Here is a 24,151-nt window from a genome sequence, read left to right on the forward strand (position 1 = left end):
CTTTGACCAGCGAGTCGTTATGCAAATCGAAGCAACTGCAAGTGAACTATGGTGTGCGTTGAGACACGGTATAAAAAATACCTGATACTGAGCTCTGTTAATCAGTGCTACTCTTGTTCTTCAGATGGGAAACGCAAAAAATTTACAATTCACATGCCCAAATCATATGTATATACACCAATCCAATTCAAGATAGCAAAAGGGCCAATTATCATTAATGTTAACAAGATTCAATATTATTCAGTAATTCAGTATCCAAGAAGGGCATTGTTGGATTTGTTGGCCTCAGAATAGTTTATACACTAAACTCTTAATAGATTGCTAAATGTGTACAGATACATAAATGTTGACCTTGTACCGGTGGAACAAAATACAGTTTCCTACAGGTTAACATTTGGAGGGAATGATTTTTTTTTTTTTTTTGGGCTGATGCTGTATAAGCTCATACACTTGCTTTCATGCATCACATGCCACTACTACATCTCATAAAAGTCCTAAGAATTTTATGAGATGTTAACACTTTGCTGTAGAGATAATTTTCTAATTTCATTCGATCCAAGGAATTAAATCACCGACAGTTCATAAACTTTCTAGAAGACCTTCAGTGTGGGCATACCGATGTACCTTATCATAGTCACTTATGGTGGTCAAGTTGAGGAAACATACTTTGTAGAGTATGTGAGCTGAAAGGTGAAATTATATTATTTTTAGAAATGAAAAATAATTGGAATTTCACCGAGCTTAAAGATGAAGGTTGGATCTGCAATTTTGCTTCCAAGGCGATATTGCTGCTACACACCTCAATATATCGAACAAAGAGCGATAAGGGGAAAATAAATTTGCACACGATATAATGATCAGTTTGAATTCTTTTCTTCTTAAAGCTGTGCTTGTTTTCTCGCCAATCGAGTTCTAAAAACCTGGTCCATTTTCCTACAGTGGCATCTCTAAGAAATATTCCAGAAATAAAATTTGTTGATTATACAACATCAATCAAAAACTTAATTGAAGAATTCGAGACCAGATTCCTCGACTTTCGAAAAATTGAATCATATTTATCAATTGTGTGGGGGATCCATTCTCTTCAAGCATTTATAATGCACCAGTTGAAGTTCAGCTTGAGCTCATTGATTTAAAATGTGATTCCAACACATGGGAACTTCATAACCAGAATGATATTAGAGAATTTTATAACATTCTTGACCCAAAAAAGTTTTGTAACCTGAAAAATTTGGCTGGAAAAATGTCAGTTTTCAGTTATACCTATAAGTGTGAACAAACATTCTCTGTAATGAACATTAATAAAAACAAATGCCGAGCATCCTTAATGGCCACCAACCTTCATTGTGTTCTGAGAGTTGCTACTTCAAAATTAATACCCAACTGGAATAAGATGATTAATGATTGTAAACAGCTTCATAAATCCCATCAAAATAAAGTTCTTAATTTATTTATAGGCTGACCATAGTTCCTTGAGGCCAAAACAGGATGGGGAATAGAAATGTTCAGAAAGAGCAGAAAAAATATTCAACCAAATGTTTTTAGGTCGACGTGGAGGGATACTGCACATCATCAAGTTCACACCAAGAAAATATTTTTCAGATGAACATATTTTACGTAACAGATTTTGGTCTTTTAAGATAATAAATAAAATAAATTTTCTGCTTATACTCCAGGACGACCAAATGGTCAGAGGAGTTCACAAGATAGACAGAATACAAGAAACAGCACTGTAGTTAGCAGTCACGGGCTTGAACCCCGGTCGCTCAAGGAACGTGTACTTATGCACCTGCACGCTTGATAATTAACATGGATTTCAAGGTTTCAACACTTAATCTGGATTTCTTATTCAACCATATGCTATCCATTATGGAAAATATTCTCTCCATAGAAGCTGTACTTCCAAGTAAGCAAAGAACAAATTCCACAACATTACTAAAATCCTGGAAAGCTAGATGTTTTTCGTGCATTTCAGAAAATATTTGAACCCATTTATCAGATACAGAAATTTTTGTTTATTCTATGTGTCCAACTGCCTGACAACTATTGCTTTTATAAATGCCCACTGATCAAATATGCGAGTTTCGTCTTCTCTTGTTTGTGTAATAAGCTCCTCGTTGAAACTGTCCTGTATTTCTTTCCATTCAGGTACCTTTTTTGGTAATACTTGTTTAAATTTTTCAGTATTTCCCAAGCTGCATTACCACATTTACATATTCTAAGCTGGTTTCATAAAAATTCTTGACTACTTCAAAAAACTTGACCTCACTAATTTCACTGCTGTCTATTAACAGTTTTAGTTTATTTTTAACATCTGTTATTATAAAATGCCTTTTTTTTCTGGCTTCTAATATGTTTGTAAGATTTTCAATATTCATAGCTACTTCTGTAGCTGAAATGTTATCTTTTTCACTAAAACTAATTTATGTTTGGAATGTTGAAACTTGATATCTTGCAAATGACAACCATAATTTCAAACAGAGATCTTCAAATAATTTTTTCAACATAACAGGACATTTCTCTTGAGAAAGAAAATGTGGACGAAGTCCATTAAACATGCTTAAAGCTCTGATTGGGCCTATGGACAAAAATCTTATATATCCATGTTCCAATAATTTTGCATAATTGTCTCCTACAAATTCACAAAAGTTTTTAAGTTCTTCGACTTTGACTGTGTATATAAAAAAGTATTTGTATATTTTAACTGCAAAACAATCAATATCGATTGGTAGACAGTCGACAGCACACTGGAGACAATTGTGAATAATATGTGCACCACAACCAATACCGATAATCTCTAGCTCCAACTCTTTTACAACCTCCAAAATTTTTGTTGGTATTATCAGCACTCAGAGCAATGATTTTGTTTTGTAAGGAGAATTTATCTATTATTTTCTTCAACATAATACTTTGTAGTTCGGATGTTTCACCAGGTAAAGAAGTAAAATCTATAATTTTAACTTTAAAACCGCAGTTTGGCAAAAAGTACCGCACAACAATCAGAAACAGTTTCATGTCTTATTTTGTTTGACGCATCTAAACTTATTGTAATGCTTTTAGTTTTATTCAAATCCATTATATACTTCATCCAGTATATATGGTGATAAAACGTTAGTAATTATTGCTTCTGATTTTGTATGTGTGTGGAAGAAAATTTTGTTTGATAAATCTTTTTTTATCAATTTTGACAAGCAGTCATATGTACAAAAACTCTGATTGTGATGCACGGTATGATAGGCAACAAGAGCTTTGCATGCTGCAATTTTATCACTTTCTCCTTCATCACGTCTTACAATGAACAAGCTGATGCTTTGAACCGAATTCAAAGTTTTCTCAGCATCCTTATGTTTCTGGCTACATAAGATGTTGGTTAATATAGATGTTGGTTAATGTAATGTCTATGAACATTACATTAATCAACAATGATCAAAAATTAACATTACAATGTTGACAAATCCACTTTTGTTTTATCACTATACCAGTTGTCCAGTTTAATAAATTTAAATTCTTTTTGAAGGTCTTTGTTAAATGCACAATTTCTCTTTTTTGACATTTTAAATTTTGAGGCTTGAAACTTTTAAAATTATAAATTAAAAACTTTCAAGTGTGTGTATGCGATAACCGACAAGCACACAGAACAAATGCAGACTACTGACACAACACACATTGTTGAACTGATATTAAAGGCCTATGACAAAAATTGTCAGTATATTTCAGTCATAGTGATAACCAGATGGAATTCTCGGCATTCGATCGATGCGCCTCTACCTGTGGTTACACGAATGACTACTACCCACGATGGCAGCCATCCTATGATATAATCACAATTATAGGTTATGTTGCACCAATATTTAAGTGTTTTTCGAAGTTTTGTTTAAAAATTATATTTTTTACTAAAATGATGTGACAGCCAGCGCCATCCCGTTGTTTAATATATTTATTTATGACGTCCTGTCATCATAAATAAATAGGTCAGCCTATTTATTTACGTTTCTTGTATTGATTGATTGTATTCCTTCTGTAATCAAGCTGCAGAATATTTTTAAAATACTATTGGTAAGCTGATAGAGAAGTATGGTGGATCATAAATTAACTCCACTAAACCATAACTAAACAGTGATATTGAATATCCCAACTGAAGTGATTTTTTTTTTTTTTCATAAAGTTTTTCATTTTTTTCTAAAATTATTCCAAAAAATTGGAGTAATAGATTTTGCTTTGAGCTGATTATTTTAATGCTTTTGGACTTCGTTTTATTACATCTGCTTTGATTACGATTTGATAGTGAATTTATATTTAAAAAAAAAAAAAGTTTATTTTATAAGACAAAAATATGTTTTGTCTTTTTATGAAAGAACTATGCAATCTTCAAGGATTTGCTGCTGAGCGAAAAGGAGAACGGGAAGAAATGCAGGATGCATATGTAATACTGAACAGTTTTCATAAAGACATTTCTCACCGTCATTCATCGGTGTAAGTGCATGAATTCATTTTAATTTTTGAAGTAATTTAATTTTTTGTTAAATTGGTTTGTATCATGATTTTTGTTACTTAATATATTTATTCACTTTATGGGTTTAGTTAATCCGAGTTTTTGCAATGCCAGTGTGGTATCTAAAAAACCAATCTCAAAAATTTTGAAATTTAATAAAATATGGAATTTGTTTATAATCAGATTGTTTCCTTACATTATTTGATAAAAATTATTTAATAAAAATTATTTAATAATTATCAGAAAAATTTCCTTATAAAAAATTTTTCATCACTCATATAATACTGAATGAATTAATTATTCATTATTAGTCAGAAAGTTATTTATAAACTTTGTGTGCATTTTATTAACAAAGAGTTGGTTATTAAATTTTAGTTTGATATTTGGAAGAGTGCATATTGTGCATCTAGGTATAGGATAATTCAAGAGTAGTGTCCACAAATTTGGAAACCTATAAGTTTGTGTATTTTGAACTTTAGCGAAACATTCCAAACACTGAATGAAAGTCGTGGTCTTGAAGTTTTTATTGATAATAGCAAAAATTCACTAGTAATTGACAGTGTAATGTAAACAGCAGTGGCTACTTTCATTGGAGCAGAATGAGCACAGTGCATGTATGCCTTAAACTTCTTTGCAAGTACAGTAAACCCTCGATATAATGGATTTCGGATTTAACGGACTGGATAAATAATGTAATTTATGCAGTAATGTACATATTAATCTCGACCATATTATTTTTTTTAGGTTATACAAAACTTCAGTGTTATTATTAATTAAAAATTAATAATAATTACCGATTTCCGTTATTGTTTTCAAAATTACCTACTTTTATTTTTATAATCAAAATCAGGAAATTGTTTTTTTATTCTTTCTGAAAACGAGCATGACTCGGGACACTAAACTGCAGGTCTACCAACTCGCTTTGTTTCGGTCTCAGTTTGCCTCAAGCTATCGTGCAGTCAGGTTGTATACAGAGTGTTTCTATGATTTCTGAATTGTGACTTTATTTATTATATAATTTTGCAATTCTTACAATTTAAAATGGCATAAAGTGATAGAGGAGTTAAAATAAAGTGTGTGGACTTAAATGTGGCACAGAAATTAGAGCTAATTGAGAAATTAGAACACGGCATCTCAGTAGCACGTGTTTGTGAAATTTACAGCTTAAAAAAACAAACTGTTTCTGATATCCGTAAATCAAAGGCCAAATAACAACATAATTTTATATTGTACAGTACTGTATATTGTATTAAAGCTTTTTTTTTTTTACATTAAGAACAATAAAAAATAACCCTCCCCAGGTTACATTCGATTTAACGGACTTTCAGCATAAACGAACACTCCTTCTCCCCTATTAGTCCGTTAAATTGAGGGTTTACTGTATACAGTATATACATATTGCAGGTTCTTTCAACTCAATAGCAACAAATTTCAACTCAGTATCGACAAAAATGGCTTCTATTACTTGTAAACATATCTGTATGTGTTTCAAGATTCTCTCGAAACTTTACAGATACGTGCTGTCAACTCTGTTTACATGTAATAGCAGCCATTTTTGTATTTATTCTTTTTTTTTGTATTTTTTTTGTATTTTGTTCTGAAAATCAGCATATGAGAGTGTACCCTTAACAAAATTCAAGATGATATAGGCTTACCCAAACCAAAAATAAAAAATTCTCTTGAATTTGGATCCAGAAGTTGATAAAATTGAATTAAATGATACATATAATAAGCTGCAAAGAAAAAAAAATAAGTAATAGCATTTTTATTTTTTTTTATTATTTATTGTATTAAAAAAAGTAATATTTAAAAATATTTATTGTACATAGTTTTCCAACTTTTACACACTTCCCAATTCCTCAAAAAAAAAATTCACTCTTAAAGTTACATGAATGTGGTCCCAAACATGCTCATGGAAGGAATAAACAGTCAGCCCCTATGCCAAATTCTGATTTTGTGCACAATATGTAAAAACATTTTCTAGCAGACATTTTATTTTTGACTGAAATTAATTAAAGTGATTAAATTGTAGAAAACATAAGGACAGCTTCTGTGTGATATCCTAGAAAATCAGCATATCATGCAGCAACAGCTTTTGCAGGCATGCTAATCATGCTGAGTAGGAATACTTTAAATGAATGCATAAATTATTTATTTTTTTATATATTTTTTGAATGTGTCAATGAAAGGTTTTTGATGATAACTCTGATTTTGTTAGCAAATTTTTTGTTCTTCTCACTCAATTGCATAGTCATGCCCTTATCCACAAAGCAGTACTTTGGAATAGGCAAAATTTTTACCAACTTAAGCAGTTTAGCTTTGAAATCCTGCTTCTTCTCTTGGAGTACTTTAATCTCACAGATGGAGGAAGATGATTTTAGCACTTACTGACATTTGTCTCAGAGAGTGGTTATGGAATTACTCTAAAGGTGCTTCAACTTTTTGCAAATCACAATGTGTACATTTATTTAGAAATAATTTTGAATAGTGTATAAGAGGTTTTTGAACTTTTTTTTTTTCAGAAGAAATATAGTGAAACCCCAGTTTAATGGATTACATGGAGATAAGGCCAATCCACTAATTCTGAACTTCTGTTAAACTTGGAAGAAATATATATGGCTGCCAATGTTACTTGAATATTATGGAAAACTGCTGTGCATACTATGAAATTAAAAAACATTCTAATACTGTATTTTAAAGCACTCATCAGCTGTGTGCAGTAGAAGAGCTTGAAATTTTGTTGTGTTGTAAAATTATGACTCCAGCCCTACAAGCATTGTTTGAAGACCTTTTAAGTTCCCACATTGGAGGTGCAGTGTGCAGGATGTCTGATATGCTCAGCATACTGATGAAGGGTGACAATAAGAAAAATCTTGCTAGCTGCCATTCCCTGCTGATGTGAATCTTGTAAAGGGTATAGGTTGAAGAAGTTTGCGAGCTTGGCTGTGGTCTTGGGGTAATGTATATGGATGCAAATTCACACATTGTGTTATCAAGTCTATGCACAGCACAGCGATAACTATAGTGCTAGTTATAACTGTTTTTTGGTAGTCAAAAAACAGTTACAACGAAGCTATTACGTTTCTCTGGCCTGGCCATCTTGAGGTTAATATTTGTGCAAAATGATACAAGGAAGGAAGCTTATACAGCAGAGAGGAAAAAAAAAAAAAAAAAAAAACCCACATTATCTGTTCATCCCCTCAAAGAATTTGTTTAATCCTTCTTTATATTTATTCAGCCTACTTACTTCTTTCTCAACACCACATGGAACTTTGTTCAAAGAATCAATTACTCTGTGGTCGAAGACAAATTTTGACATGTCTATCTTGCAACCATCCTTTTCCAGTTTAAATTTATGCTCCCTTGTGTGTGTATCATCCAATAAAGAGGAGTGATGCCATTGGCATTTAGTTACCTCAATTCATTTAAAAGCCTTAAACACTTCAATCAGGATTCATCTTGTGTGCCTAGTTTCAAGGCACTACAATTTATAGAACTCAAGCCTTTTGTTGCTGTTCTCTGTGCCCATTCTAATCAATCTACATTCTTCCTAAAAATCAGGCTTCCAGACCTGTATGTGACACTCAAGATATAGCCTAATCATTGCTTTATACAGCATGAAAATTGCCTCTTTGCCCTTGCTGCTAAACTTCCTTAGATATCATTGACAGAACTCCATTGCTGTCCTAGCATCCCATCTGTGTGATTACCTACGTGTGGTAACAATTGTTAAATTATTCTGAGATTACTGCTACTCCATTGAAAGGGTCCAAAGATAGAAAACCTGCTTGGTGATATCTGTAAAAGGGTGTCCATATCAGGGAAGACTTCGAATGAAGATTGACAGAGTTTGGCAACTAGGTATCATAGAGGGGACCTGGTTGAGGTCTATAAGACTCTGAAGAGGGATAGTAAAATGAATAAAGGTGAAATTTTCACTGTTAGGATTTTAGAACTATGGGTCATAAGTTCAAATTATAGAGAAAGTTTCCTTTTAGGCAGCTAGTTATTAATTACTGCAGTAAGTTACCTCTGTGAGTAGTTGACACTCACAGCTTAAAGAAATTTAAATGCCAGCTGTGTAGTTACCTACATGAGAAGGAATGCAATTTTTTTTTTTTTATATTTTTCTTATTTTTTATTATATTTTACTTCATTGTTAGTTGTTCTTTATTTTTCTTTATTTACTTTTTTATTTTATTTATTTTTTGGCTGATGCACTAAAAGCCTCTAGTGCCTCTTTGCACTGTATGGCTAATACTAACTCCTGAATGCAGTACCTTTCATTTATCAGTGCTAAAGCTATTCTTTTCTTGCACATCTGCCATATTCAGCATACAGTAAAACACATAATAGCCTATGTGATATGTATGTATGAAAAAATTAATAATTGCCAGATTTCTATTGCTCTGATTTTAATGAAAAATGGAATGCTCAATAAATCATTCCAAATGAGCCAAATATAAATTTTTGTGAAAATCTATACACTGAAAGTTGAGTTGTTACATGCAAATAGACAGACAAAAAAAATAGTAATTGCTGGATGTATATTCATCTGATTTTAATGAAATTTGGGATTATTCTGTCTTTCTAACAGAGCTAAATATAAATAAAAAAATAATTGCCAGATTTCTATTAGCTTGATTTTAATGAAATTTGGGATGGCTCAACAAATTTTTCTATCTATCTATCTATCTATGTTTGACTTTATACAGCAGATAGTCACCTTGTCTTTCCCATTTTCCAAAGTCTCCAGACTTGGACATCTTCAACTTTCAAATTTCTCTCTCTCATAGCTGATATTGCACCCTCCTTTCATGATTTTCTAGGGCATTCCCTTCTTCTCTTCCCTTGTGGTATCCACTCATATAAAATTTTAGGCCTTTCTCTTCATTCATGCATAGATGATGTCCAAACCATCTCAGCCTCCTATTTTCAATTCGTTCTATAATATCTTCATCTGCATGCAAACACCTTCTGATTTCCTCATTCATAATCCTCTCAAGCTTGGAAACTCTAGCAGTTCGACGAAGGTAGTCCATCTCTAGTGCCCTAAGCTTTTTTTTTTTATCACCCTCTTTCAGTGTGAGGCTTCCTCCGTAGCCAGGTGGGAAGGAGCAGCAGTGCGTAGCACACGCTTCTTGATTAGACCGGGGTTCGAGCCCGTCACCACCAAATATGGGGGATGCGGAAAGGTCAGGGAATGACCACCGCATATCCCGGAGCAATATGGCCTTAGTTGCTAATGCTCCTAAAAAAAAAAAAAACCAAATAACAACTGTCTTTCAGTGTCCACCTCATCACATCCATAACAAAGTACCGATTCCACTAACGACTGTCCGATATGTTTTTTTTTTTTTTGTTCTAAGGAGGTATTGTTGTCCCACCGTATAGTATTGGGGCACAAAGATTCTTCCTATTTTGACGAATAACAAATTTTTCTAAAAGAGCTAAATATAAAATTTTATAAAAATCTATCCATTAGAAGTCAAGTTATTACATGCAGGCAGTCAGAGTGATGGACATGGCGAAAATAATTGGTGCAATATGCATGCATATATGCTAACATGCCTGAAAGCAGTAATGGGCCAGGCGCCTCCGTAGCCAGGTGGGAAGGAGCAGCAGTGCGTAGCACACGCTTCTTGATTAGACCGGGGTTTGAGCCCGTCACCACCAAATACAGAGGATGCGGAAAGTCAGGGGATGACCACCGCATATCCCGGAGCAATATGGCCTTAGTTGCTAATGCTCCTAAAAACCAAATTACAAACAAACAAGTAATGGGCCCAGCACTGACTAAGGGACTCCTCTAATAATCTTAGTTCATGAAAAGCTGTGGTCATTAATAATTACTCTGCCTCTTGCCACTCTACCATCCTTTTATCAATTGCATTAATTTGCCAATAATTCCACATTACTTGAATTTGTACAGAGGTTATTCATCTGGAATAGTATCAAAAGCTAAGTATATGATATCTGAATTATTTTTTGCTTCTAGTTCCTTTGTGACACCATAGGAGCTAATTAATTTGGTCAGACCACATTACCACTTAAAAAAATCCATGCTGTGATTGTAATATATTTGTAATCACAAGTAGAGACTGTATCGGAGTATAAAAATAATTTTATTTATTTATTTTTATTTTTATTTTTTTTTGTTTTAAATGGTGGTTTTCTGAAACTGTCTCCAAATAACTTCTAGAGAGTACCTAAGTGATGATGATAAGGGTTTTTTAGAGTCAGAAGAGAAACTAATGAAGTTTTTAGCTGGCGGTATCCAGTGCTTCTCTGATCTTTAACACTTTTTTTAACTTGAAAAGGGTACTGTAAATTGGAAAATTTTACACCACACTCACAAGAGTGAAATTTTTTGGCTTGTGTTTGTTTTACTCATATGTGGATCATCTTCCCACATCTTATGAATTACAGCTGTTTGCAGTTGCATCATAACAATAGGAACTGTGCACACAAGTATTAAGTATTTCAGCAAGTTATATCAGTAGTCATAAAATAGAACAAAAATGCTTTATAAAGAATTTAGCTTTTTCTATCTAATTTCATACCTTGCTGATGAAATCATGGCCAGTCTTTGTTTACTGTGCATTAAATATTTTTAAATTTAAACTGATGGTAAATACCGCAGAGAGAGACAATCTTATTACATGGTCATGTTTGGATGAAAAGCCAGGGGCAATTGATGCATCTGTTAAATTAGCTAAAAGCAAGCATTTATATGTTGAATAAAAAAGGCATGTGGTTCAGCATGGTCAGTCTTTCTGTAGTCTGATTTCTGTGTTCAGATACCGCCCTCTCTCTCTCTCTCTCTCTCTCTCTCTCTCTCTCTCTCTCTCTCTCTCTCTCACTCACTCACTCACTCACATTCTTCTTCTTATTCAATTTATTCGTATTATGTAGTTTATTATGTATTAATTACAATAAACTGTGAAGAGAAGTTATAAAGAAAATTAGTTATGGTAGAATTGTATCCAGGAAGAAGAATTTTGTATCCATTGTCAGTTATGGCAGAATTGCCTCCGGGAAGAAGAATTCTGTATCCATTATCAGTTATGGCAGAATTTCCTCCAGGAAGAAGAATATATTTGAACAACCAACTGAAGTGAAAATGTTTTTACCATTATTAGTAATTAAGCAGGGTGGCCTAAAAGTTGGTAACCGGGACAACTTGAAACGAAATGTGTAATATAGCATTTTTTTTCCTTCAAAAAGTAAAAGAAAAATATAAAATTACAATTAAAATACATTTTTTTATCAATCAATCAATCATAGTACATATTTATTAGTTGTATGATTGTTGTTAATATGTATTTGTCCTATATAAACTATAATATTATTTATAACAGTTATTTTAAAAATAGCGAGGAAGACTACTTTAACTTTATATATTTTTCTTTAGATTTTGCTAGTTTTAAAATTACTTCTCCTTAACGAAGATTTTAAATAAAAAGCTTTTAAATTCTGAACAGGACATGTTATAGTTTTCTTTCACCATAAGTTTGGCTTCTAAATTTTCTAATAAAAGATGGTTTCTCTCTTTCTGCCAAGCAGTTTTCATTAATTATTCATCTATGATACTACTAAAACACTGACTCAATTCTATAAAATGCCTTTATTAAAAAAAAAAAAAAAAAAAAAAACACATACTAACTGTATATTAAAATAATAATAAAATAAAATAAGATGGTATATAACGAGAATAAAATGTGATAAAATATAAAATTAAAAGCGCTAAAATGATGTTTAAAATCACTAAAAACCACTAAAATAGGAGCTTTCAGCAGCAGCAGCTGCCTTCATCAGCAATAATGGTTGCAGGTTATCCGACAATTTATATATGTACACATACACTACAGCAGGTCCGCGACATGAACTATGGCACCTGTGCATGGTCCACTTCTCATGCATTGGAAGTGGAAATTGAACGAACCACTCTAAACCGTTCATCTCTCCTTAGGATAAGGGCTTCAAAGAGTGGATGAATGCGATAGTCCTTATCCTTTAAGACTATAGCGTCTAGACAAACATATCCTTAAACTCTCTAGCCATTTCTGGTTCCAAAAGCTATGCGCTCTATCCACGATCAGGGCTTCTTTAGCTGTAATGCCATGCCCAGTTTCCCAGGCATGTTCAGCTATGGCTGAACCCACCTAACTGGCTGTCTTGAGGGCCCTATCGTGTTCCCGCAGTCTGCGTTTCGTTTCTCCCACAATCCGTACACTCAATTTCATATATGACCCCACTAGTATCATTACCCACAATAGGATCTTTGATTGCTGACACTACTGTGTGCAGTCTCTGACCTGGCAGCAGCCAGGTCACACAGTGTATCTTACACGAACGTAAAATACAGAAAATGGGTTCTGAAATGCCCAGATAGTAGGGAATGTAGAGAAAAACTGCTCAGGTCAGTTGCCACAAAAATAGTGTGGTTAAGGCTTAATGGTCGGGTCCTACTGCCCTTCATTTTTTTTTTTTTTTTTTTTTATAGTTGTTGGTGCATCGGCTTCTGTGGCCATAATGCACCTCCCAAGGTTTTTGCAGTACTTGATCCAAGCCCGAGGCGGGATTCGAACCCATGACCTTTGGGTTGCCAAGCAGGCACTTTACCCACCTGGCTAGCCCAGTCGGCCTGCCCTTCATCTAAGGAGAGGGGTGATGAGACTAAATGGGTTACAGCTGACCTAGTAATGTGTGGTTACTACCAGAGCATTATTTTATGTGGGGGAAACGAAATGCAGGCTGCAGGATCACCTGGGGGAACACGATAGGGCCCTCAAGACAGCCAATTACGTGGGTTCAGCCATAGCTGAACATGCCAGGGAAACTGGGCATGGCATTACATCTAAAGAAGCCGTGATCATGGATAGAGCACATGGCTTTTGGAACCAAAAATGGCTAGAGAGTTTAAGGATATGTTTGTCTGGACGCTATAGTCTTAATAGGGATAAGGGCTGTTGCATTCATCCACTCTTTGAAGCCCTTATCCTAAGGAGAGATGAATGGTTTAGAGTGGTTCGTTCAATTTCCTTTTCCAACACACAAGAAGTGAATCGTATGCAGGTGCCATAGTTTGTGTTGCGGACTTGCTGGGGTGTATATGTACATATATAGATTGTCGGATAACCTGCAACCCTTATTGCTGATGAAGGTGGCTGCTGCTGAAAGCTCCTGTTTTAGTGGTTTTAAACATCTTTTTAGCGCTTTTAATTTTTTATTTTATCACATCTTATTCTTGTTATATACCATCTTATTTTATTCTTCCTAGTTCATTTCGCAAATATACGTAGTCTCAATTTTAATATCAACAATGTCCATTTCTACTTTCAGTCTGCCAAACCCCATGTACTTTTTCTGACAGAATCTCAGTTATTGGTTGATTCAATTACTGCTCATCTCAGTTCCCCAAATTCACTGATTCCTTTCATATATTTCGTGTATGATTCCCTGACAGATACTTGGTAATTTGGAATCTCCTCTTTTCAATCTTCTCTGGCTTAAAATCTCTCTACCTCATTCTTTCAAATTCATCTGTTGCTCTACCATTCTCCCAAATCCACTAATCACTTGGAGCTCTTTGATTTCCTCTCTTTGCAACTTGACTTTCTCCAGTCCAACTTTCCTAACAATGAGATAATTTTCCTTGGTGATTTTAATGTTCACAACTACAGCCAGCTTCCATTTTCTAGTCACACTGACCCAGCTGGTCGAGATGCTGAGGCTTTTCCAATTACTAATAACCTTGCACAAATCGTTCATTTACCTACAAGAATACCGGACAATCCTAACCATACAGCCAACACATAAGTACAAGGTCAAAATTAGTGGTCCTTTAGGCACCTCAGATCACAACTTGGTGGTTGTCTCTTCTCCAATGGAACCTCTATCTCATGGCTATTCCCAACCTCGTATTGTTTGGCATTAAAAGAATGCAAAATGGGATGACCTGTAAGATTTCTTTTCCTTGGTCGGATTACTGTTTCAAAACTTCTGATGTCAGTGTTTGCTCAGATCGTATCAGTTAAATTATTCTTGTAGGAATGGAATCCCTTATTCCACACTCCACTTTAAAATCTCGTCCTTTATTTATACCTTGGTTTTCTAATAAATGTGCTAAGGCTGTTCAAGATAAGAATGTTGCATATCGTAATTGGCTTGTTTCCAATTCTTCAGTTTCATTTTCTGCTACACCAAAGCTCACAACAATTGTAAAACATTAATCAGTCTAAACTAGATTTTGAACAGGCTAAGAGTGGAAAACTTGCTTCTTGCCCTAATGGTAGCCAAGCATTCTGGTCTCTTGCCAAAGGCCACAACTTTTATCCATTTCTGCTCTCACCTCTGTCAAAACCAGATGGTTCTGTTGTCACTTCAGCCAAGGATAAAGCTGACCTGCTAGCATCCCATTTGTCTTCCAACTCATGTATTAATGATCTTGGTAAAACACCTCCCACCATTCCCAACACGCTCAATTCAATGCCTCCTGTGGTCTTCCGTCAAAAGGATATCAGAAGGATTTTGACGAATCTTGATGCTCAGAAAGCTCCAGGTCTTGATGGTATTTCTCAACTTGTTCCCAAAACCTGTGCTCCTGAACTTACTCCTGTTCTTTGCCACCTTTTTTCACCTTCTTATTCCAAAGGTGTTTTTTCTTTCTGCTGAGGTCATTAACTGAGGTCTAGCCAGTTCCTAAAAAGGGTGACAGATCCCTCCCATCCAATTATTGTCCCATTGCAATTACTTCTACTCTTTCTAAAGTAATGGAGAAATCAATTAACCACCATCTCTTAAAATACCTAGAAACCTTCTGCCTCTTCAACGATCGCCAGTATTGATTCTATCAGTGTCGATCCATTGGTGATATTCTGGCTCATGTTACCCATTTATGGAAAAATTCAATGGAAAAGTTTGATGAAACACAAGCAGTTGCTCTTGACATCTCAAAGGCTTTCGATCATGTTTGGCATAAAGTCTTCTAAACAAGCTTCCATCTTATGGTTTGCCAACTGTTTTTTGTAATTGGTTATCCAGTTTTCTCTCTGATCACTCACTGAGGGTGATGGTAGGTGGCTCTCTGTCTTCTAACTTCACTAATGCTGGTGTCCCCCAAGGTTCAGTTCTTTCCCCCACTTTTTTCCTCTTGTATAATAATGACCTCTTCCATTGACTGGAAATCCTATCCATAGTTTTGCCGATGATAGCACATTGCATTCCACTTTCCATTTTGAGAAAACTTGCCCTGCTTAATCAGTTTGAACTTTTCAAATGTCCACTACCAATTACTTAAATGCCGAACTCCAGGTAATTCTCCAGTGGGGCAAAGACAACTTAGTTGATTTCAATCTTTCTAAAACTTGTCTTATATCTCACAAAAAGGTTCTTCTGCTCCTATGCTTATCTTTGGTGACACTTTGATTTCTAGGCAAAATGATATATCTCTTTTGGTGATTACCCTGTCCTCTAATCTCTCTTGGCACAAGCACATTACAAATATTGCTTCTTCTGCATCTAAAATACTTGGTTTTTTTTTTTTTTTTTTTCGCTCTTGACATTACTGTTTTTCCAAACAGCTGTTCACTCTGTACAAATTGCAAATCTGCCCTACCATGGAATATTATTTCCACATCTGGGGCAACGCCCTCAAAACCTCTCTCAGGCTTCTAGATTCTATTCAGAAGAGGGGGCAGTTCGGTTAATTAATGACTCCTCCCTAACAGAGTTTCTCCACTCACTGTCTCATAGACGTACTGTTTTTGCTGCATGCCTTTTCTACAGATACTTCCATGGACACTGGTCTTCTGAATTGGCTTCTATAATTCCCGCTCTCTCTCTTTCAAAACAGTCCAAACACGTGCGCCACCAGCCAACATCCATTTACTGTCCAACTTCAAACTCACAGAACCAACTTTTCATCTTCCTCATTTATTCATTCAACTGCCGTTTTCTGGAACAACCTTACTTCGTATGTATTTGCTGAAAATTACAATCAACAGAAGTTCGTCTTATGTTAACAAATATCTTCTTTCATCTTCTCAACCTCCAACCCAAGCACAGTACTAAGTCCTATAGGTTCTAATACCTCTCATGTTTGGGGTTTTAATTTAAAAAAAAATATATTATTATTTTAATATACTGCAGGCCCCCTGTTATAACGCTGTTCGCTTTATGCTGATTCATTATAAGAATAATGCTGTTCTTATATTATAACCTGTATCTGACTATAACGCTGTCACAGATCATTATAGCGCTCTTTTACAGATTGCATTTTTGGCATATTTAATGAAATCGTTTCATTTGATGCAGTCGATAGCTTGAAAATGAATAGCAATACAGCAAACCTTCTTACACTTGCCAGACTAATCACAAGACGACTTGATGCCCCTGACATTACTGATCTAATAAAAACTCTCCGCATTGCCAGAAGGAATCAAATGGACCCAAGGCTCCCACTCACAATCAGTTTGAACAACCTGAAGGGATTAAGATGCACGTTCCCAGGAAACACGGTAGATTTGACGAACAATCTAGCCATTGACCTGGATAGATTCTGTGAGCAGCATACATACAGACGTCAGAAGCTAAAGGACACATATGCAAACGTACACTTATGAGACGCCACTAAGGAAAATGCCACCACAATGCATCCCGTTAAAGATAGGTGAAAGGGAAAATAAAGTGAAGCCATCACTGGTCCTCTCTCTCTCTTAGAATCTACTACTCCAAAGATGCCTGGCTGTGAGCACAATTACAGTCAAAATTGAAGAGATACCACGTGCAACAACCAGTGAAGGACCGCCCCATTTCTCCCATGGTTTTGTAATTTATAGCACTTTTGAGAAAATAATATCCTATAATTCTTTCAATTATGTAAAATAATAAACACTAAGTTCTGTACCTTTCGGGTTAAGCATACATGTGCCCCATGTAACCGCCAGACACCTGTCCCTGTCTTAACCTTTGTATGTAAATATCACCCCCCTAGCTTCCTGCTGTCCAGGGGTTGGCTTTTTGGCAGAGCAATAAACAGATTTAATAAATAAATTAAAACGTTTCCCACGCCGACTTGGGAAATTTTCCCACGCTCAGTGAAATTTAATGCAGTACAGTGACTTGTTACGTAGTTCAGAGATCAACATTTTAAAAAAATATCAAGTATATTGCTTGTAATATTTGCGTTATATGCATTTATCCGAAGTCTAGTCATCACTCAGTACAGTATTAGACATCGTGCATAACTGACAGTTTACTCAAACATTGTATCGTAATTAATGCAACCAATGCAGTTACATTTCCGAAGAGTTAATAATGGCCGATAAGAATGAAAAAGCAACAACGTCTGGGTGCAGTACGAAGACTATAAATGTAAGAAAAAGACTGAATTTGAAAATTAAATTAGACATTTTGAAGCAAATCGATTCTGGTCAACGACAAGCAGATGTATGCCATAATTTAGGACTTGCAAGTTTAACTATAAGAACAATTATAAAAAAATAAAGAATTAATTTTAGCAGCAGGAAAGATAGCTGTTCCATTGCAAGCAACTAGGCCCACTATTAGGATTGAAATGGAAAGACTAACTAATTTTATTAAAGATAATATCCAATGCAGAATTCAGTTAAGTTAAATATTATAAAAAAAAGAAAGAGATTAGCCAATATGATGATCTGAAGAAAACTCACAAAAAAAAAAAAAAAAAAAAATGTGGAACCATTTAAAACTGGTAAGGGCTGGTTCAATAGATTTAAAATCCATGGAGAAGCCTCAAGTGCAGATCAAGGAGCCGAAACTGGAAACAAATGCCTAAAATAAGTTTCATATTGAAAGAAGAAAAAAAAAAACATGCCAGGTTTCAAAGTGGCAAAGGATCGGTTGACTTTATTGTTAGGTGGTAAAGCTGTGGGGGATTTAAAATTAATACCCCTTTTAGTTTATTTGGAAGAGGGCCCAAGTTCAACTCAAAATCGACTCATTTTTCATGATTAAATTCAGCAATTAAATTAAATCAATTTAGATCAATTAAATTCATGATTTTAATTGGAATTTTAAGTTTAATTTTGATACGTAAGTAGTTAACCACATAATTATATATGTATGTAATGCAGAATATTTTATATGTACAAATATTTGAATATTAAATATTTTGACCGACATTTGTGCATCTTTTCACTACCGTTTATTATTGATTAGGAAATATCCTATGGCATTGACCGCAACTCACAAATACATATGTTACCTTATGGGAATGCGGCGCTTACTTAGTGCGGATTCACTTAGCGCTCTGTCTTTCTGGAACGAATTATCAGCTTTAAGCGGGGGTCACCTGTACAGTTTATACAGTCAGTATGTGTATTTTTTATTTTATTTTATTTTTTTCTTAATAAAGGCATTTTATTGATTTGAGTCATTGTTTTAGTAGCATCATAGATGAATCATCAAGTTCCTGACTCCAGAGGCCTCTTCAATGACTCAGGTGGAATGCTTAATATTTGACTTCAATGACTCAGGTGGAATGCTTAACAGTTGGTCACCCTGGTAATAAGTAATAATATTTTTGCCACTGGTTGATAACACCAGACATAGAAAGTTAAGATTTTGGTTCCCCCCTTCCCATCCTGAAAAGTACTTCTCACGGATTTTGATGAATACAAATTTAAAGTCACGTATTGATTGGAACCCACAGTTTTATAGAAGAATGCAAGTTACACTTATTGAAATTTTTAATGAAACTAACAAGTGTTACAATAAATGGTCTAAAAATGCAGTCAGTTTTATTTTCTTTTGCTTTTGTGATGATGAGTTGCTTCTCCCATCATCGTCTATCAGTAGTTAGTGTGCCAACATGCTGGATTTCCACTTCCTTGCTAACGTTTCTCCATGATAGCAATATCTTGATGGAAGTGTTCATCATTTCATGACTAAGGCAGCTAAGTTTCCTAGTTTCCAAGCTATGCAACCCACATATTTGAAGTCTTTCCTCATAAGGACGTCCTTTTTCTGATCTCACCAGGTGAGTTACCCGTCTCTGGACTCTTTCAAGAAGTGGAATGTCCTTTTAGGTGTGGTCTCCACACTTGAATACAGTATTCCAAGTGTGGTCTAACAGTAGCCTTATTTAATGGGATAATGATGTCCTTATCTCTACTAGAAAATGTGTGATAAATCATCGATAGGACACCATGGGCCTTCCTTACAACCTGTCTACAATGCTCGGAGAACTTCATGTTTGACCGTATCATAACTCCCAAGTCCCTTACTTCCACTACTAACTTTAGTTCAACTCCACCAAGTGTATAAGTTATTTTGGGGTTACTGTTCCCCAGGTGTAAAACCTTGCACTTTGCTGGATTAAAGCATAGCTGCCACTTTTCTGACTATTCCTGAAGTCTACCTAGGTCACTCTGAAGAAGCGCTGCTTGGCCGTGATCATTAACTACTCCACAAATCTTTACATCATCTGCAAATTTAGACATCACGCCCTCTATCCCTTCAACAATGTCATTTAAGAAAATCAAAAACAACAGTGGTCCCAATAAACTTTTTTGAGACCCCTTTTCAGATTGAGTTAATCTAAGAAGAGGGATTCCCCACGGAATCCCACTTCTTATATTAACCCAATCTGAGGAATAACCATTTATCACAACCCTCTGCCTCCTGCCTTGAAGCCATCCTGCTATCCATCTAAGGATTTTCCCTGTGATTCTAGCCTGTTCCAGCTTATAAAGTAGCTGCTCGTGTGGGACTGAATCAAATGCTTTGCTGAAATCCAAATAAACAATGTGAAAATTATTCCCTAAATTCAGCTTACGAGTGATCCTATCAAAATAGCTAACCAGGTTTGTTAAACATGATTTTTCTATTTACAAAACCATGCTGTGCATCCTTCAGAATTTCATTTCTATCCAAATGATCCTGAATTCCACCTTTGATCATTGCCTCCATGATATTCCCTACTACTGAAATTAGACTGGTTGGTCGGTAATTTCCCACTAGGCTCTTAGAACCGCCCTTATGTATTGGAGATACATTGGCACTTTTCCATTCCAACAGAATCTCTCCTGAGTCCAGTGATGCTCTCATAATTAGCCTCAATGATTCAATGCACTCACTTGCTGCCCCACTTAAAATTATAGGGTATATGCTATCAATGCCAGCATCCTTACTCGCCTGGAGGCTCTAAAGTTTATTCATTAAATAATCGTGAAATTTCAATATTATTAATTACATATTTTTCAACTTCACTCCCATAATTTCTCATTGACATAAAGGATTTTTCTTCTGTAAATATCTGCAAAGTAGCTGTTGAGCTTATCTGCAACATCAGCTGGGGTATCTAATACTATCCCACGTTCCTTACATAATGTCCAATGTGGTTCGTCCTTCTCTTATTTGCATTTATATATGTGAAGAATTTCTTATCCCCACTCTTTGCCAGCGATATCTCATAATCTGCCTTTGCCAGCCTAACCTTTCCTGTCGCATTATTACAGATCAATTTGTAGCTGTTATAGGCATCAGTACTTTTTATTGCTCTGTAATTATTCCATGCCATCTTTTTCTGCTCAAGTAATCTAGCAACTTCATTATTCATCCAACTTGAAATCCTCCTCATGTAATATTTTTTAATGGTATATACACATTCAAGGCTTCTGTGATTAATGTTTTAAAAGTATACCATAATTCGATTGTATTTGCCATGTAGTTAGTACCTTATTAGAGGTCGTGTATAGTACCTTAGGCCGTCGTAATTTCCTTTCTTGAAATTATAACTCATTCTTTTGCCTTTAACTACTGCTAGTTCTCTCTTCATTGCTCACCATAGAACTCAGTGATCATTTCCTACTACTGAAAGTGCACTTTTATGTCATCTGGTTTATGGGCGATGATCAGGTATAGAATATTCTTTTCCCTAGTACTTTTCCTGATATGTGTTACAAATAACAATCATCTAGTTGTTTTAAAAATTTAGTCTCCCATGTCAAGTTTCCTTCCTTTTTTCTCCAGTCAATTAGAGACAAATTAAAAATCACCCATAATAAGACAATTCACACTTACTTGCTCATTACATTTGCATGTAGAGGCTCTCATCATAATCTTCACAATCAAAGTGTCATTGTTTTTCAGTGTAATATTTATAAAATGACGATGCTGCTACCACTGTGTACCATAATTCTCATGTTTTCATGAATGTGAATGACAATTCTGTTAATATATTAGTACATACACCCAGCTTATTGCTCTTCGGGGGTGAAGCATGCTTGTTGGAAATTGATTAAATAAATAAAATAAAAAAAAATTCAGTAAATTAAAAAGCTAAATGGGGGGGGGAACTGGATTATGTATCTAGATCCCTTCCTAGTACCTCAACCCTCAAAATGCATTTTAAGAGACATGTGCAACCTCATTTTGTATAATAACAATTTTAACTGTTTTTTGTGGTTTTTCTTCCTTATTACCTAAAAACCTGTGAATGAAAACCTGTGTGACCTGAAAGATCATGCAGCTGTCTGAACAAGGCTTAGTTTTTGTTTGAAACTGCTATCTTACAATAGTATTCCAGTTTGTGGTCCAACAAAGATTCCTTTGAATTTTGCATCACCTAATTTTAGAAACTTTTCCTTTAAATAGTTAAAACCATTTGTGTTAAAACATTTTTGTCTGTAGCCTTAACAGTTTTTTTTTTTTTTTTTTTTAATACTTATATTACAGAAAATTTTCACAGAACAGTTTTTCTAGATTTTTCAGGACCTTTCAGGTCCTGAAAAATCTAGAAAAACTGTTCTGTGAAAATTTCTCTGACCTTTCAGGAGTATGTACATAGAACTACATTTCACATATGTGCTTGTTGGGATATATATAGATATACTTTTTGGAGGCCACTTCAAAGGATGAATCTCTTAATATCTGAATTGGCTTGGAAATTTTATAGTATGTACTGCCATCCCTGTGTCCAGCTAATTGCACACAGTTTATAATAACTGGTAGCACTTCTATAATTTCAATGCAGATACTTTTAAAATTATGGAAGGTCACACCTCAGTCTGATTTGGGATTATAGAAAGCTGAAACTGGATAATTTCTGTAGAATTAAGATCCAGAATTTCATAAAACCAGATTTGAGTAATACATAAATAGATGCAAAGCATATTATTGTATCAAACAAGTAATGGTAAATTTTATATATAATTTTTTTATATTTTGATTTGATTTTTGACAATTCAGTAAGCCCTTTAAAATCTGGAAATATTAAAAAGAAATCTAGCACTGATATCAATGATCACATTTGTCTTTAAGAATCCATGCAAAAAAGATGTTTCTCTCATTATAAGATACTTGCAGGACTGTTTTGGCCTTTAAACTGTTTTTGTGGGCAGCAAGATTTAAACTACATAGATAATGCAATTGTCTTAATTCTCACAGTAGAACAAATTTACCTTTGCAAAAAGTTTCCATTTCATTCTAACTTTTTTTTTTTTTATCATTGAATACAGTCATTGTCATTAAATATTCAACTATCAAACATTCAACTTTATACTATCAATCCCTGAGGGTGCTGCTTTTGAAGATTACTGTAATTTCATTCTAGTGTTGGGCAACATCAACATAAGAACACATTAATATTTTAAAGTAATAGTAATAGAGGCATGTGATGCAAGAAAGAAAGCGTATGAGCTTATGTAGCATCAGCCAAAAAAAAAGAAAAGAAAAAAGAAATTCACACAACCAGTCCCTCTAAAAGTTTGTCCAGTTCCTCCTTGAATTTATTTAAGCTATCAACTTCCACAACGACAGATGTAAATTTGTTCCAGCAATTAACCACCCGCTGGCTTAAGGCAAATTTCCACACATCTATTCTACAGCTGTCTTTCCTCAATTTGAATTTATGTTCCCTTAAGTTCGTAATCTAAGCGAGCGGAAGAATCCCAACAGAATTCAGCGTGCTGAACCCATTAAATGCCTTATACACCTCAATGAGATCACCTCACAGGTGCCTGATCTCCAGCAGTCTTTGTCCATAAATATTTATGGACAAAGTTTTCATTTTTACAAAATTTAAAAATTCACCTCACAAAACCTTCCAGTATTGATAATTCACTGTCAGGGACCCATGCATGCACATAAAACCCACCACTGAAAGGGTTAAGAGTAGCTAAAGTGAAAATTTCTTTGAGTTGTAAATCATTAAAAAAAGGGAAAAAAAAGTTTTTTTTTTTTTTTTTTTTAACTTGATGGTCGAAATCCAGTTCTGCAATATTACCGCACAAATCCACATTACCCTTTTCAAACTTACTAACCATGTACTTCAGGTCTCCACATATAACACAAACCCTGACCATCACAGTCCAATGAGGAGCATATGTGTATACATGGGCACATGCAAATGTATAATTTGCAAACTGCCTTGCACACATACATTGGTTGTCTGAATGCAGAGACGTGTGAACTATTTCTTCTAATTTAATGTCAAGAAATAGAAAATTACCATTTACTTTTATTTCCATTTTGAATTTGAGGTAAAATGAGAACGAGGTACCATGTTGCAGTAGTTCGTCTTTGTGGCTCGCATGAATGAGGAAGAATGTCGTGCACAAATCTTATCTTATGCTGAATAGGAGATGGAGGATTAATAAAACTCTTTGCATTCAG

General features: G+C 34.7%; 1 protein-coding gene across 3 annotated transcripts in view; it reads left to right on the forward strand.

The window, feature by feature from the left end:
* The window catches only part of LOC150079214 (integrin-linked kinase-associated serine/threonine phosphatase 2C-like), a 112,303-nt gene that overhangs the window by 28,718 nt on the left and 59,434 nt on the right, over positions 1-24,151 (forward strand). For all 3 annotated transcript variants that reach the window (XM_090382772.1, XM_090382773.1, XM_090382771.1), the window contains one exon: positions 4,356-4,473. In XM_090382772.1, the coding sequence (XP_090238898.1) occupies positions 4,356-4,473 (118 nt within the window). The remainder of the gene's footprint in view (positions 1-4,355; positions 4,474-24,151) is intronic.

Source organism: Mastigoproctus giganteus, chromosome 10, assembly GCF_048544385.1.
Source record: "Mastigoproctus giganteus isolate SK-2022 chromosome 10, ASM4854438v1, whole genome shotgun sequence".
Classification (NCBI taxonomy): Eukaryota; Metazoa; Arthropoda; class Arachnida; order Uropygi; family Thelyphonidae; genus Mastigoproctus; species Mastigoproctus giganteus.